This window comes from Microtus oregoni, unplaced genomic scaffold (genome assembly GCF_018167655.1).
Source record: "Microtus oregoni isolate MIOR12 unplaced genomic scaffold, Mior012 000037F_ref0000500, whole genome shotgun sequence".
In the NCBI taxonomy this organism is placed as follows: Eukaryota; Metazoa; Chordata; class Mammalia; order Rodentia; family Cricetidae; genus Microtus; species Microtus oregoni.
The window spans coordinates 5871401-5889574 of record NW_024543096.1 but is presented as its reverse complement, the minus strand read 5'-3'; the positions used below and the strand labels follow the sequence as shown (position 1 = coordinate 5889574).

Sequence of the window (18174 nt, the reverse complement as noted above, 5' to 3'; positions counted from 1 at the left end):
GTTTTCCTTTTAGCATTCTTAACTACATATATCATTAAAAATAAGAAATTAATTTGCATTGTTTTGTATATGTAAACAGATTGTATATTGTATATCACCTTTTTTCTCGTGCTGCCAAGATACAACTTCATTGATATTTTAAACTGTCATATTTCCATTACTAATGTCTCCTATATCACATGTAATGAAGACATGTAAGTGGTTGGAATATTTGTATTAAAAGGCTAAATCTACATCAGCTTTAATAGTGATTCCTAAAATTGAAAAACAATGTCATTTAAAGCTGTATAATTGGCGCACGCCTTTAATCCCAGCACTCTGGAGGCAGAGGCAGGTGGATCTCTGTGAGTTCGAGACCAGCCTGGTCTATAGAGCTAGTTCCAGGACAGGCTCCAAAGCCATAGAGAAACCCTGTCTCGAAAAACCAAAAAAAAATTAAATAAATAAAATAAATAAAGCTGTATAATTTAATACCAGAAGAATTCGCCAAAGTAACTGAACTGTTCTGAGACAGAAAATACAGACTATGACAACTATCTTACCCAACACCGTAATTGTCCAATACTAAGAAAAGTGCCAAGTAAAGTCTCCCTGTAACAAAGAGTTGTGAGGCAGTTTTAAATATAAACCATGGAAAAGTACATCATGTTTTGTTTGTCTATTTTGTGTTTTTTTGGTTTTGAGACAAGATATCCCTATGTAGCCCTAGGCTGTTGTAGCACTCCCTGTGTTACCTAGACTAGCTTTGAATTTACCATGATTCACTTGACCCAGATTCTAAAATACAGAATTAGAGCCTGGACTGCCACAAGAAGTGGTCATTTTCACTCTTGAAATCATTACCTTAGACAGGAAATGTTGTGATAAGAGCGGCGGGGCTGCGTCCCCAGCACCCCGGCTGCCTGCTAGCTTATGCCCGAAATAACACACAAACTGTATTCATTTAAACACTGCTTGGCCCATTTCTATCTAGCCTCTTCTAGGCTAACTCTCACACCTGGACTAGCCCATTTCTAATAATCTGCTGTAGCCCACGAAGTGGCTTACCAGGGAGCTTCTAGCCTATGTCCATCCTTGGTTGGAGCTTCAGCGCATGTGTCTGCCCAGGAGCAGGGAGCATGGCATCTCTGCTCCAGAGAGCAGAGCTGTCAGTCTGAGCTCACTTCCTCTTCCTCCTAGCATTCTGTTCTGTTTACTCCACCCACCTGTGTTCTAACCTATGAGGGCCAGTCAAGCAGTTTCTTTATTTTTTTAACCAATGACCTTCCTTCATCAAGGAAATAAACTGCTTAAAAATATTTTCTAGTCTTAATATCTTGTCTTCTTGTACATAGAGGCAAATTTGGTTTCAGAATTAAACTAATGTATAAGGTAAGTTAAACATGCAATTTTAAACAGGAGTAAGTTCCTACACCCCTGCTTGTCAACCCTGTCCAGCACTCTCTACTATTGACCTAGTTTCTAGTATGAACTCCTGCCTTAGTTTGTTATATTAGTTACAGTTAATGAGCCAATGTTAAAACATCAATGCAAGTCCAAAGTTGACAGTGGAATTGTCCGTGTATGACACTCTGGGAGATGTCATATGGTATTTCTAGTATGCTGTCATGGAGGGAAAATACCTCTTGTGGCTGCTGTCAGTGTTTCTATAGTTTTACCTGTTTCATCATCTCTATAGTTAGACAGTCTGTAGCATTTCCCACTTGGCTTCTTTCTTAACTTAGGAGTAGCTATCTAAAGTTTATTTCTGTCTTTTTTCATGGTTTCATAGCTTCTTTTTATTTAGCACAGTAAAAAAATCATTGTAGGGCTGTATAAGTTTATTTGTTATATTGAAAAACATGCTGCTTCTAAGTTTCCATGGTTACTAGTAAAAATTAATTGTGGATATGGTAGCATGTAGCTTTAATCTCAGCTATTTAGATATTTAGGTAGGAAATAACTTGAATTCAGGTGTACCCAATGAGAGGCTAGGCATCAATTTCAAGTAAAATACATAGACCATAAGTGTCTTACTGCTGTTATAAATATTTTAACAAAAGCACCCCAACTCAGCTTCAGGTTCCAGTCTATCATGACGAGAAAGTCATAGCAGCAGTAACTTGAAAAGTCAGGTTACATCCACAATTAGAAGCAAAGAGCAGTAAATTAATAAAGCCCTGATGCTAGGGTCCTGCCCTCTTTTTACACTTACTACTATTGCGTGTTAAATAATACAAGCAGCGTTATCATTAACTCAAAGACTTCCCAGCAATTAATGAAATTGTTGTTTTAAATTTTCTAATAGCTGTGGAGTGATAGAAAACTTTCTGACTATTAATTTCTTTAAGGATATGATATTGAGCATCTCATGCTTTCTTGCCACCCTATTTGATGAGATGTGAGTTTAAAATATTTTAAAATATTAAAAGCATTTTTAAAATAGGCTGTTTTCATGATAGCATTTTTAGAGTTTTTTGTGTATTTTGAATCTAGTCAAATAGGATCAGATATTTCCTCCCAGTTGGAGTCTTTTTGTTTACATATTCCAAACCATGAAATTTAAAGAGCAGAACCTTTTAGTTAAGTCCAGCTTAACGCTGGGTTGGGCAAACTGAGTTAATTTCTTAACTTGAATGTTGTGGTTTTTCTTATATAGATCTTGTACATATCTTACTGGATTTGTACCTAGGAGTGTGTGTGTGTGTGTGTGTGTGTGTGTGTGTGTGTGTGTGTGTGTATGTGTGTGTGTGTGTGAATGCACGCACAAATAGGCACCCACATATGTTTGTAAATGTGAATAGTATTGTTTTAATTTGGAAATTATGTTGTGTCATAAGAAAGCAATGGGAAATTTTATATTTCTTACTCATAAGCTTACACAATAGGTATTTGGCAAAGCCCATTTTCCCCCTTCATGTGTATGTCCTTGACTTTTCTTACCTTGCATTTTATAAGGATTTTAATACCATTTGAATAAAAACAGTGGAAACTTTTGCATTTTACATTAAAAGTAAGTCTGCCAGCTCTAGTTCTTTTTTTATAAATAGTATTTACCATGTCAGAAAAAAACCCCAACTTTGCTTCATTTTTTTTAAATATCATGTATCAGTGTTATATTTTGTCAAATGTTTTTGAGCATATGTTTATAAGATCATGATTATTTCCTACTTTAACATTAGTGTGAGTTTCATTGGTGCTTTGCAAGAATTGGTATGTGTTTGAGGAGTGATGGTAAATAAATCTTTAGTAGATTTTATACTAATTAGTTCAAAGTTAGACTCTGTTTACTGCTTATTTAAGAAACGGGTCCAAAGCTAAAAGTTTCTCTTGCGTCTTTAGTGTTGTTCCTATATTTTCTTAAAGTTTTGCTTGGCATTTCTTAAGATCTGTGTCAGGCATAGGAACCCATATAAATGTGTCAAGGTAGGGAAACATTCATCTATTTTCTGCTCCTGCTCCATTAAATTTATATCCTCAGTGTCTCTCATTGATTCTCAAATGTGGGAAGAAACTGTTTACCTTGTTACCTTGGTATTTTTGTGGATCTAGGAGTTAAAATTTGTTTAACATTTTCTTTATTAATTTTTGTTTATTATTGAGATTATAATTTTGTTAACAACATTTCTTGCTTCCCCTCCTCCCTTTAAACCCTCCCATATACTCTTTCCTATTCTCTTTCAAATTCATGGCCTGCGGTTTGTTTTTTTTTTTTCAGGAATTGTTATTGCTGACATATATAGTCCTTCATATGGCCCGTTGAATCCGTATTTAATGCTATTTGTATACATGTTTTCACAGTTGACCATTTGGCACTGGATGACCAGTTGATGTCCTCCTACCTGGGGAAGACCACTGTTGAAGTAATAAGGGCGGCGGCGAGGCTGCGTCCCCAACACCCCAGCTGCCTGACCGGCTAGCTTATGCCCCGAAATAATTACACGGACACTGTATTCTTTTAAACACTGCTTGGCCCATTCTCTTCTAGGCTAATTCTCACATATTAATTTAGCCCATTTCTAATCATCTGTGTGTAGCACCCCAAGGTACGCTTACCGGGGAGATTCTAGCCTAGTCCATCCTGGGTCGGAGCTTCATCCCGGGAGCGGGGCATGGCGTCTCTGCTGAGGCATCTGCTCAGGAGAGCAGAGCTGTGGAGTCTCTGACCTCACTTCCTCTTCCTCCCAGCATTTTGTTCTGTTTACTCCACCCACAGGGCCAAGCAGTTTCTTTATTGGCCAATGACCTTCCTCCATCACACTGTGTTTGTTAGAGTTACTATTACTGTGATGAAACACCACGACCAATGCTACTCTTATAAAAGAAAGCATTGGGAGCTTGCTTACGGTTTCATAGGTTTAGTTGGTTATCATCATGGTGGCATGCATGGCTCTGGAGCAGAACTAAGAGCTACATATTGATCCATGAGCAGAGAGAGAGAGAGAGAGAGAGAGGGAGGGAGGGAGGGAGAGAGAGAGAGAGAGAGACAAAGACAGAGATACTGAACCTTAACCTTGCACGGGCTTTTGAAACCTCAAAGCCCACTCCCAGTGATACATTTCTTTTAACACGACAGTACCTACTTGAAGGCCATACCTATATGAGCCTATGGGAGCCATTCTTATTTAATCTACCACAACCACCTCTCCCACTCCAAACTTTATTAACTTGCCTATAGTTTTTGTATAGTGTTGAGACCTTGTGGTTCTTTCCCAGTCCAGTTTGGAATGTCCATTGGTATCATTCGTGTTTCAACTTATGTTTCGGCAGTCATGCTGGTGAGACTTTATGAGTATAGCTTCTAATTTTACTAGAAAACATAGTCCTACAGCAAACTTCCTGATCTTTTAGCTCTTAAAAATTTACCTCCTCCCCTCATTACAGAATGTTCATTGAGTCTTAGGTGCCTGGAATAATTTCTCTATATATCCATTAGAACTAGACTCCACGACTCTATATTTTGATTGATTGTGGTTTTCTGTAGTGATGTTTCATCTTTTTCAGAAAGAAATTTCCTTATTGAGGTGTGAAGAATACACTTATCTTTGCGTATAAAAACCATCGTTTATAGATTTTTATTAGGGATTATGCTGGTTTAGCAAATTAATGGTTGTAGATGCTTCTCTAATAACCATTATTACTAGTTCTGAGTAATTACTAGGTTTCTAGTGCCAGGCATGGCATCCCATTTGTTGAGTGAGTCTTAATTCCACCAAAATATGTGTGCCACCATGCTGGTCACTGACGTGGTTCACAGGTGTCATAGCTGGGTAGGATTGTTGGTTGTTTCCCTCCTTTGGAAGCTTTTGTGCCAGTCTCTGGTACCATGAATGCTAATCCTTGAGGAGAGGGTGTTCAGGTCAGTTCAAGCTCAGATGTCTCTGGGCCCTGTTTCTGAAGTGTATGCTGTCTTCAGCAATAAGGACTTACCTTCCACCTTGAGCTTGTAGCAAAGGACAACAGCTTTGGCTGTATTTGGGGGACTCTGTTAGGCAGCTCTAGCCAGCTTTAAAAGAGGGCTTCTTATGTCTGCTGTTGGGGTTTTTGTCTTTGGCTTTCGGGTGTATTGTCAGCTCAGATAAGAAAATCAAGACAGTGAAAGACTTCTGTAATTAAATCTTTAAGACACTGAATAAAGAAATTGAAGACATCAGAAGATCTAAAGGTCTCCTATAATCATGGATTCATGAGATTATAATTCTGAAAATTGCCATTCTACCAAAAGCAATCTACAAATTCAACATAGTCTTCATCAACATCCCAATACAATTCATCACAGAAATAGAAAAAAATTTTCAGCCTCATATGGAAACATACATACAAAAACAGGATAAGTACAAAAATCCTGAATAATAGTTTTTTAAAAAATGTTAGAGGTTCAGTTTCCATGAGTTGAACATTTTTCTTCCTACTTCCACTATTACAGGTAGTTTTGTTGGGTACAGTAGTCTAGGTTGGCATCTATAGTCTTTACAACCTGTCCAAGCCTCTTTTGGCTTTAAAAGTTTCATTTGATAAATCAGCTAGTATTATTGTATGTTTCCTTCATAGATAACTTGTTGATGTTTCTTATTCTTGCTTTTAGTATCCTCTCTGTTGTTTATTTAATGTTTTGACTATAATATGCCATAAGGACTTTTCTAGTTTTACTTGTTCTGTATGTTTCTTGCATCTTGTACTGTCTGGTTTTGTGTATCAACTTGACACAAGCTAGAGTCAACAGAAGGAGCCTCTGATTGAGGAAATGCCTCTGTGAGATCCAGCTGTGCGGAGGACTTCTCGACCAATGAGAAAGAACAACAACCACATGAGGATTCTTCTCAGATCACGCTTTATTGGAGTGCCCTTGGTTGAGAGAGAGCATGAAGCGAAGGGGCCCGAGAGCATTAAGGCAGCAGCTGCTTATATATGGAAATGGCACACGGGTCGCCCTGTGATTGGCTGCCACCAACAACTGACACCAGACTGCATCGGGATAGGCCCAGGGACCCTTATCCGCAGTGCATGCGGGAATCGGGGGACAAGCAGCTCTCAAAGGCTTAGCCAAATATGGAGTTGTTTATTTCCAACAAGACAGGATGTCGGCGCCATCTTGTAATGGCGATCCTGTCCGGCTCACTACACAGCTGTAAGGCATTTTCTTTATTGATCAGTGGGAGAGGGCCCAGCCCAAGGTGGGTGGGCTGCTGGTCCTGGGTTCTATAAGAAAGCAGACTAAGCAAGTCATGGGAAGCAAGCCAGTATGCAGCTCCCCTTCATGACCTCTTCATCAGAACCTGCCTCCAGGATCTTCCCTTGCTTAAATTCTTGTTTTATTTATTTATATTTATATATATATATGAAATATATATATTAATATATATAATATAAATAATATATATATTAAAGAAAATTTATTTACAGCATCTTGATAAGACAGTGTTGTCTTTTTATAATAATTAAGTAGGACTTCTGCCTACTACAGAATTCATTCAAAAACATCTCAGTAAGCATTCATGTGGAGTCGCCCAGTGTACAGTGGTACCAGCTTGAAGAAAACATGCACTGAGTGCTTTGCAAAGCAGTTGAATCGTGAAACCCAATATGGACAAGTTCAACAGAACCACCATATACAGGCTGCCCATGCATGCTTTGGCTTTGCCAGGGCATTGATTTCATTTTCATTTTATTTCAACTGCTTTGCAAACCCTGCTTAAATATTGTCCTGACTTCCTTCAGTGATGAACAGCAATGCTGAAGTATAAACCTAATAAACCCTTTCCTCCCCAGCTTGCTTTTCGGGCATGGTGTTTCATCACAATAATAGAAACCATAACTAAAACACAGTCTGTGTGTGTGTGTGTGTGTGTGTGTGTGTGTGTGTGTGTGTGTGTATACATATATATGTATGTATGCATGTATCTTTCCTTAATTTGGGGAAAGTTTCTTCTGTAAGCAGAGTTTCTCTGTGCAGCTGCTTTATAATAATCACATTGAGCCTTAATAATAATTATAAATGTTCAGCCAATAGCTCAGGCTTGTTACTAGCTAACTCTTAACAACGTAAGTCATTTCTATTGCTCTGTGTGGCTTTTACCTCTATCCAATTTTGTATATCCAACTTGTTATCCATATGACTGGCGACTCCTCTGATTCTGCCCTTCATTATCCCATCATTTTCAGTTTGACTTTCCTGCCTAACTTTATCCTGTTCAGCTATTGGCCTGTCAGCTTGTGTATTAAACCAGTCATACCAACATATATTCACACAGTGTACAGAAGGACTATTCCACAGTATTCTTCTATATATTTTTAAGCTCTGCTTTATTCCACTGGCTTTGGGTTCTTGTCTACATCTATGTCTATAATTTAAGATTTGTTTTTTTCCTGGTGTTTCACAGTTCTTTCATTTTGCCATCTTTGCTTGCATGGTCCAAGTCTTCCTCTACTTCAAGATCTGATAGTCTTTGTTTTTCTTTGTCAATTCTACTCAAAAGATTTTCTCTGAGTTTTCTATCTGGGCTTTTAAGTTTTTTATTTCCATCTTAATTTAAGCTTGCATTATCCTCAATATGTATTGTGTTTTCTTGAACAAAGACTTTAACTCTTAGTGTGTAGATTGTGTAGTTTTCCTAAGTAGAACAAGAAATGGAAGGTGTTCTGTAAGAAGGATTCCATTGGATGGTTGGACAGGAGAAACATTCTGTATGAAAGAAAAAGTACTTGCTTGAATTGAATTGTATCTTTGGGGGAAGGGAGGAATAATCAGGAGAATCATATCAATTGTGAGAATACAAATGGACATGTTTGTAGGTTTCTTGTTTGAGAATTTTAATCATTTTTTACATTTAAGAATTTGTATCTGATTCTATAAATGTAATTTTTAAATGATCTTTTAAAGCAGTATTTATTCATCTTATTTTTAATTTTTTAGGATTTAAGTTGGTCAAAATGAGCAATCGTAAGACCAAGAGTAACAACGTAATACATGCAGAATGTCTTTCAGAGGTTAGTATGTATGTTCCTTAATCTCAGATCCTTGCTAAAGATGATCAGAAAAATAGTCATCTTTTCTTCTGATTTTTTTTCCTTTGCACTTTTTAGACTGCTTTATATTATTAAAGGAGGTATCTTTGTAAATTCCTAAAAGAGTAGCTAAAAACAAAGCTGTCCAAATTGGAAAAATTGTATGTGAAGTGATAAACCATGTTTTTATTGTTAAAGTTCTTGAAGGCTTCTGAAGTATTTTTATTCTGTTGGATGATGTTGTATATGAAACTCTTTTCTTAATTTCATCTTTCTTTAGGTCATCGTTTATAGAAATACTGATATATTGCAGAACTCAATAGATACTATTTTTTACATTATTTTGGAGTTTTTTTTATGTTCAACATTTTGTTTCATTTTTACATGGGGCAAGTTTTATTTTCTACTTTTCAGTTTGAATGTGCTTGCCTTAGAAAGTGTGATGCTGAGGATATCACCAGAGCTTTGACCATGGAAGACACATATTGTGCTGAGCTACATGCTTCTGATGACAAAGGGAAAAAGGACATTCTATCCTCACTGTACTTTGTTGAGTGTCTTTACCAATAATTGAGTATTATACTAAATGCTAGGTAGTATCTTAATAGCACATTATTTTCAAGTACTAAAAGTGTGTAAATATATATGTTTACTATAAGAAGCCTATAATCCATGATAATTGTACTCTAGCATGTTTATCAGTTGACTGCAGCTACATTTACTTTTAAAAATCAATGCTAAATTTTGACATACTTAAAAAGATCATTTTTTCTTACATATCTCTTTGTATGTTATATATGTGTTTGTGAGGCAGTAGCGGATGCTAAGTATCTTCCTCTGTCATTCTCCATGGTACTATTAAATGGGGTCTCTAACATGTTGGACATGGCGATTGCCAGTTAGCTAGACTGATTGGCCAGCAAGCTCCAAATTCTCCTGCCTCCACTTTTCAGGTCTGAAGTTGCAGGCATGAGCTTGCTGTACCTGACTTTTGATGTGGATTTTGAGATTCTAAACTAAGGTCCCCGTGCTAACACAGCAAAATATTTACCAACTGAGCCATCTACTCAATGTTTAGCTCCTCCTTTTTTTTTTTCTTTTCTTTTTTTCCCCTTCGTTCTTCTAGACAGGGTGTCTTTGTGTAACAGCCCTAAATGTCCTGGAACTAGTTCTTGTAGACCAGGCTAGCCTTGAACTTACAGAGATCCACATGCCTCGGCCTCCCGAGTTTTGGGATCAAAGGCCTATGCTACCACTGCCCAGCTAATCACTCTTATCTTTTAAGAGAAATTACTGCTTAAAAATAATTAGCTTTTTTTGTATGTGAAGTGAATTAGTTCTTCCATGAATTGATTCTAAACACCTGTTTAACCTATGTTCTGATAACTTTGGAACTTTTTAACTCTGTAAGGTTTTAATAGGTTCATTTCCTTTTTTCCTATTTCTTATTTTATGTTTATACATCCAATAAATTTTAATAAGGTTTTCATTTATTTAAGGAAAGGGTTGAGGTTTGTCTTTATTTCTAGTGATCTTAACTACGTAGAGGAATAGATATAATTCATTGATTCTTTAAATGTCTGTGGTCTATTTTAGTGATTAACAGGTATCAACTATTATCAGTATAATCCATGTATTGTATTACATATAACTGTTTTAATCTTCAAAATAGGTCTTACATAAATGTGTTAATATTCCCTTATTTAGATGTTTAGATCTAGAAAACATTTAATCATTTAATAGTAACTTTAATGACTTCGGCATCAATCCTATTGCTGTTTGTGCTGCATCTGAAATAATAGCCATGTGAATCATTTCTTATACCCTTCCATACACATAAAAAATTCACATTTTATCTTTGGTACTTTAAAATCTGACAGCTTAGTCTGGGAGAAATAAATAATCTTATAGTCTTCTTAGTCAGCTATCTGAGTATTGTCCTTGAATGATTACTATATTAACACCAGATCCTGGAAAAGAGTAACTTTATAATGGCTTGGTTTTTAAAAGACTACATGATTATTTTGACATGTTTTTCCCAACTAAGTCTAAGACAATAATTCTAAACCAATTTGAAAACATGGCTACTTTTAACAGATTCTTTTCTAGCTCGCTCCAGTGATGTCTTACTTTTCTATTTCCTTTTTTGTTTTCACTTTATTTATTTACTTTTGTAGTTATGGTGATAGAAACCAGAGTCTGGACATATATACTAAGCAGTTGGTTTATTGTGGAACTACATCCATGGGCCTGATTGCTTACTTTATAGACCAGTGGAATCTCATTTCTTTCACATAATTAAATAGTGGCTTATAAGTTGATGTAGTACTGTTTTATAGTTTGGTATTTGAATTTGTCATTTCTTTCTGCCTTTTTTATAGGGTCTTTTTTGAATCATATCCCTATAGTGTTTTTATGCTCAGAATCTAATGGGTATTTCAACTACATGAACCTTTAAGTTTAATTTTCTGCAGAATCCTGACTTCAAGGCAGGTACAGATTGATAGTGATTACGCTAAGCCATTTTAGATGTATTATTCTCTAGAGAGACCATTGACTGTGTAGTTGCACTATTGGATTGGATTGCATTGTTAAATTTTTTCTAGTCTTTGATCTTTTAATGATATTTTATGCAAAGTAAAACACTTTTTCACATACATTAGAACAGCCTTCAGATTGGTTATATGTTGAAACAGTTCTCCCATTCATTGACATGATCACAACCAAATTCTCATTATTTATCTGAAACTAGATAAATGGAGAATCTAGTTATAAGTCACAAAAATGATGGCAAAGCAGTTAGTATTCATTCAGTTCCTGACTGCTATAAATAAGCTTTCTTTTTATTGTATGTGTAATATTTTAATTTTGTGTATCTTATGTTTTTTCAGGTACAAAGAATCTTACGTGAAAGATTTTGTCATCAGAGCCCACATAGCAACCTATTTGGAGTCCAAGTACAATACAAGTAAGTCTGGCTGTGCGCTCCTCTATTATAAATGTATTTACATTTGCTCTCCAAGTTTTGTAAGTCTTAGTAATGCACGGATCTTACCTTAGTGATGTTGAAATCTGTTTTCTATATAGAAACACTGACCATTGTGAAACAAGAGCATATACCAGTACTTATATAATGCAATGGTCTCTTAGTGTTTCTTACATTTCTTTTCTGTCTATTATCTGATAGTGAGAAAATTCTGACACTCTTTTCCTTAACTTCTCAGACAACTCAGGTGATGGTGACCAAAGTTATAGTTATCTCTAAGCCCAGGGAATCTAAAAATTAGCATGATTGTCTCTTCTCTACCACTATGGAACCCAATATATTCCAGCCTTCCTGGGTTTCCTCTTCAGATCTCTAGATATTCTCAACTGGGCTATGTTCTTTTCTCCGTATTCTTCATACGGGAAATCTTAGATCCTTCACAGTATAGAAAGCCCAAAGGAGAAAAGTAATGTGTACCTTCCAGTTTAGCTTTTTAAAGGTATGACACAGTAAATTATTATACCCTTATTTTTTATTTTTTGACCTTTTCATATCATTATAGGCATTTAATTGAGCTACTCAAAAGAACTGCTATCAATGGAGAAAGTAACTCTGTACTCATTGTTGGACCACGAGGATCAGGAAAGACCATGGTAAAAGATTTTCAGATGTATCATTGCTTTAATAAACATTTGAAGTTTCTTACATCACATGACATTGGAAATGTTTTTCATTTCATTATATTTCAATCTTCTGTGTTTTCTGTGCCTTTTAAATTGCAGAGATCCTACAAATTTAGGATGTGGTATTGAAATTAATCTTGCTTTTTTTAAAACTCATCATTGCTCACAATGACAAGTTTTTTTCTCAACATTGGTTCTGTCATTATCATTTATCCTTTGTATTGTATTAGAGACTACAAACAGTAAGTCCTGATCATCTACTGCTTATAGATTGTGTGTGTTTCTGTTTATCATCCTTTTGTGGAAACCAACAGCTTACAATGTGTGTGAAACTTTGCTAGTCCTTTTGCATAATGTTGTAGTAACAGTTTTAATATATTGCAAATGTAAATATGTTTTATTTCTAAAAAATAGTTTACCAGTTATGTCTATGTCTTTATTAAATAGTTTTTCTGTCTTTGCTTAACTTTTCTATCTACTCTAGTTTACTTATATCTGTCTTCCTGGAGCATTTATGTTTGGAACAGAAGGGATAGTCCTTATTTCTCTTTGAAAGATTTTTAAGTTTTCCTTAATTCATTTACAAATTTAATGGATATGCAGTGGTAATCAAAACAGTTGTATGTGGTGTTATGATAAAACACTACAAATGTTAGAAGAATATAATTATGTGACACACAGCCATTATCCAAAAAATGTGAAGCCTGTAATTAAACATTTTGAGGCTTTGTAATACCTTCTGAGTATATTTCCATAGTAATTATAATTAGTAATCTTTTAATTGCAGCCTTTTCCTTTAACTTTCCTATTATTTTGTGGGGGTAGTTTTTGTTTGTTTTATTTGTTTGTTGTGTGGTTTGTGAAACAGAATCTCATATAGCTCACATTGCAAATCTTGACCCTTCAGCTTCTTATTCTTATTAGTATGTTTTATCTCTTTAGTTAGCCATGAGCAAATACTTTTTTTTTTCCTGTTTGATTAATTGCTCTTTTTTGTTTCATGAAATGTGCGGAGTATTTAGCAGTGTTCTATAGAATTGGAATTGCAGGAAAAACTTTGAAATCATTTATGTTTATTTTTTTTCTATTCATTTTAGATGCTTTCAGTGATACTTAGTAGAGAAAATGTAAATAGAAAATGTAATATTAAAGTAAAATATACTGAGACATAAAGATCACCTAGGACAGGAGTTTAGTCTGTAATGTATAGAAAACTTGATAGTTGCTTCCAAATTTATTAGTTTGCTAGATTATTAAGATCTTATAGTATCTATTAGGCTCAGTGTTTTAAGACTTAGACATAATAAATAGGTCCTATATAGTTAAACCTTTTAGCTATAAAGTGATTTCTTTATATTTTATTCTTAGCATTCATGATTTAAAAAAATGATGACTTCATTTCATCTTTTTCATATTAAACATTTTGCATATTTTATATTTAGTTACTAAATCATGCTTTGAAAGAACTCATGGAAATACAAGGAATGAGTGAGAATGTATTACAAGTTCACCTAAATGGTGAGTATATCATCATTTTTCCATTAAGAAATGATGCAAGGGGCTGGAGAGATGGCTTAGTGGTTAAGAGCTCTGGCTCCTCCTCCAGGGGACCCGGGTTCAATTCCTCATGGCAACTCACAACTATCTGTAAAGTAACTCCAGTTCCACAGGATCCAACACTTTCACATCAGTACATATAAAATAAAGTTAAAAAAATTATTTTTAAGAAATGATGCAAACTACATAGGTTTGCATATTATAAATTTAAATTTATTTGTGTTTTAGATCTGTTCAAATACTATATTTTGAAAACTGTATGGAAGTATAAGGGCCTGTAGAAATTGGAAAGGTTATTAGAACTTTTTTAAGAGTAGTTTTTTCTTAAACAGTACTATCTCAAAAGAATGGTTGTGTGCCATTTTTTTAGAAGAAGTAATATAAACTAGCAGTCTGATTTTTTTCTTTCTACTTAAATTTAAAAAGCACTAGAAAATATACTTACCTTGAAAATAATCCATGCCAAATACTTACATCATTTTAATTGTACTTTAATTGGGCTATATTTCAGGACTGCTGCAGATAAATGAAAAAATTGCTCTAAAGGAGATCACAAGGCAATTAAATCTAGAAAATGTAGTTGGAGATAAAGTTTTTGTGAGTATCATTTCAGATGTTTTATTTCTGGAAAGTTAGGAAAAACATATTAGACAGTTATATATATTAGGATTTGTAATGTTTTTGTAATTAAAAGATGTATATATAGCATATATTTAGTCATCAAGCATTTATTTCAGAGATTGTCATGAATTTTTATGATTATTCATTGAAGTAAAAGTGTTTTTAAATCAACACTTGTAAATTAGCATGGGCAGAGTGGATAGATTCATGCTGAGTTTAAAGCTGGCATAGTGGGTTGGTTGACACCTTTGTTATTATGATTCCCTGGTGATATCAGACTGTTAGGCTATTGAATATTTCTCAATTTCAGATTCTTGTCTTTATTTTGTGTATTTCACAAGATTATTCTAAACAAGGGAGAAAGCATTAAATTTCCACCTGATTAAAAATATTGGATGGTAGGCTGGGTGATTGTGGCACACACCTTTAATCCCAGTGCTCTGAAGGCAGTGGCAGGTATATTTCTGTGAGTTCAAGTTCAGCCTGGTCTACAGAACAAGTTCCAAGACAGCCAAGGCTACACAGAGAAAACCTGTCTCAAAAAAAAAAACAAAAAAAAAACAATAAAATAAAATACTGGATGGTATTGTGTTGTATGTTTATCTGTTATTGCATATCCATAACTTAGAGTGTAGTCTTGTAGTCTCAAGACACTGATAGTGCTTCAGACTGATTGGAAGTATTCAGATTTCTCATTAAACTGTTTCCCTGTTTGATTAACTCACGTGGCCTAAGAAAAGCAAGAGTCATCCCTGTCTTGATCTGAGTTTGGTTTCAGTGCCCATATTAGACAGTTGGCAGCTGTCTCTGACTCTAAGTCAGGAAACCGGTCCTCTAGCCTTTGTGCTATACCTCATGTGCACATACCTACACGCAGACAGACACACCTACCCAGAATTAAAAACAAATTCTTACAAAAAGTTTTGAAATATCTAAATAAAATTCAAATTAATAACTTTAATAAGAAATAAATTAAGGGAGTTTCTGCTCCAATTCTGGAACATCTCGATAATTTATCCATTATTCTCAATTTCTTGTAGAATTTTTAAATTATGTCCAAGAATATTTTAGATTGTTCCAAATAAACAGATAAATTTGATGTAATAAACACATTTGTAATGGATATTCTTGATCAGAAAAACTGTATGATATCTTAAACAAATTTTATCTTTTTTGGATCTGATTTTAATTTATACTAAGTTTTTTGGTTGTACAAATTTGAGAGTAGTGACAAAATGGAATGCATTTCTTTTCCCTAGTATATTTAGAATCTAGCAACTGTCCAGGAACTATACTCCTGCTAACATTTCTACCAGGATTGCCCAGAAAATAGGAAACTTTACTTATGAGATAAGTAGATTTCACATTTTCAGAGCATTACTTTTGTTTTTAAGTTATGGATAATTAATGCAGAGATACTCAAATGAGAATCTATCCCGTGGCCAATTTCCTAGTAAAAGCAATGCATTATTTGTTGTAAATATTCTTACGATTCAGCCGTCTTCATTTTATTAAAACTTAGTCTTTCTATTTTTGTTATTCAGGGAAGCTTTGCTGAAAACCTTTCATTTCTTCTGGAAGCTTTAAAAAAAGGTACATATAAAAGATATTTGTAAAGCATTGAAATTCAGAAATAGCAAAAGAGGTTTTTATAAGAATAAAATTGGTATCAATGAGATGGCTTAACACGTAATAGTGCTTCCCACACAAGCTTGACAGCCTGAGTTTGCTCCCGGAACCAAAGATGTAAGGAGAAAACTGACTTCTGAAGATTGTCCTCTGACCCCACACACTCACAGTACCACACCAGAGTCTTCACGCGGAGATAGCATCCTGGCACACTAATAATAAAATTTAAAAGAGTAAAATTATTCACCTATAATCATAGCACTTGGGAGATAAGATAGGAAGAATATGTGCTCAAGGACAGTATGAATGAGACCATGTCTCTGACAAGCAAGAATAAAGTCATTTTGCCTGTTATTTGTTAATTATGGTTGTCTTACATTCTGTTATGTAAAGATACTATAAATGATTGTCCATGTGTCTTTGTCTGTTTAGGTTATAATGAGTAGAAATTTAGATTAAAAGGTGCCATGTTGAAAAGAATATTGCTTACCTGTCTTTGAAATATGTTTAAAAATACTTTTTCTTCCCATAGTTCAGAAAGTTACCAATTTTCATATTTAGGTACCTTGTAGAAAACTAACCAATGTCAGTTTCATTTGTATAATTTTGGTTTTTATAATTTGCATTCCCTGGTATGTGGTGATGGCTATTCATTTGATGTTTTGACTCACCGTTGTTGTTTCCTGTTTGATGCCTCACCCCATTTTGTATCATGCCTATTTATAGAACTTTTTACACTTTGTTGTCTTAAATTCATACTTGTTGACTGAATAGAAGTTTTAAATTTTTGCATGACTATTTTATCTAGAAGATACCTTTATCTCCTTCAAATTTTAAAAACGTTCACCAATATTTCCTTTTAATACACATATTTCTAATTGATAATTTGGTTGGGTTTCTTTTTCTAAAGACAGTAGCTCTGGTATCCCGGGCTGTCCTTGAGTGTACTTTATAGCTGAGGCTGATTCTTAAACTCCTTATCCTCCAGCATTACTTACTTATGCCAGTAAGGCCACAGATTTATTTTTATATGTAGTGATTTGACTTTGAATAAACGTTTTCCCTATACTGAGATACTGGCCGTATTTTACAAATTCTTTTTTCTGTACTATTTCCTAATTTTGCTAGGCTTTAGTATTTTGATTTTTGTTTTTTTTTTGCCAAAATTAAACCATTTAAACTCAGGTTATTTTATTACCTGGATAAATAAATAAATCGTCTCTTAATCTTTCCTTAGAAGTTTTACATAAATGTAAATTATTCCTAAAGTTGTGATGATTTTTTACTAAAGTAGTTTATATTCATCTGGAGAGAAAATGTGTTGAGTGCTACTGAATATTACCTGATTGAAGTATTAAAACTTGTAGTTAAAAAAATTTTATTTCTTTTTATTGCACCACATATTCTAATTGGGTGTTTGTAGAGAAAACTTTAAATAAGAAGGTACATTTTGCACTTCTCTATTAGCTAAATATGTCTTTCTTGAAATAGTAGTTTTTATTCATTATTGACTACTTTTATATTCGAGAAGTGTTTTGATCGTATTGAAAAGTCATCTTTGTAATTATTAAGGAGCTACACTTACATAATTATAAAGCTGTTTTGCAAATGACTTTCTCAATTTTTTTCATCAAACTCCTGTAACTAGATGGAAACTAGTTTAGAACAAAAATGGCTCTATTTGTCCTGTGGATAACTTTTCATGCAAGAGTGAACAAGCATTTGTAAATGCTCTGCCCAGAGTAACTTTTGAGTTTGTGTTGAGGTGAATTATAAACTCAAGTATAGCAGTTTGGGGAAAAAAATTATTTGATGTATTTTCTTATTAATTTGAAACACATTTTTTCTTAGGTGACAGGACTAGCAGTTGCCCAGTGATCTTCATCCTTGATGAATTTGATCTTTTTGCTCATCAGAAAAACCAGACACTCCTTTATAATCTTTTTGACATTTCTCAGTCTGCACAGACGCCAGTAGCAGTTATTGGTCTTACATGTAGATTGGTAAGTCTTTTTATTTAAAAAGAAGAAGATATATTTTTTGGATTTAGAAAATGCAGACTTAATTACTGGCATAATCTATTTGACTTAAAGTAAGTTTTAGGGTATTTTGAAAATTATCTTTCTTCAATTCTTTATACCTTGGTCTTGCTTCCCACTTGTGGAAAACAAGAAAAGAGTTGCCACCTATATTATAAGTTGTGCTTTAGTCCTC

General features: G+C 34.3%; 1 protein-coding gene across 5 annotated transcripts in view; it reads left to right on the top strand.

The window, feature by feature from the left end:
* The window catches only part of Orc4 (origin recognition complex subunit 4), a 39781-nt gene that overhangs the window by 4521 nt on the left and 17086 nt on the right, over positions 1 to 18174 (top strand). For 2 of the 5 annotated variants that reach the window (XM_041631394.1, XM_041631393.1), the window contains exons 2-8: positions 8393 to 8466; positions 11376 to 11452; positions 12033 to 12123; positions 13596 to 13671; positions 14222 to 14307; positions 15876 to 15924; positions 17812 to 17963. In XM_041631394.1, coding sequence (XP_041487328.1) covers positions 8410 to 8466; positions 11376 to 11452; positions 12033 to 12123; positions 13596 to 13671; positions 14222 to 14307; positions 15876 to 15924; positions 17812 to 17963 — 588 coding nt within the window. In that variant the 5' untranslated portion in view covers positions 8393 to 8409. Of the gene's footprint in view, positions 1 to 8392; positions 8467 to 10912; positions 10978 to 11375; positions 11453 to 12032; positions 12124 to 13595; positions 13672 to 14221; positions 14308 to 15875; positions 15925 to 17811; positions 17964 to 18174 lie in introns of those variants that run through there. The other 3 variants (XM_041631397.1, XM_041631395.1, XM_041631396.1) reach the window with 3 other exon arrangements.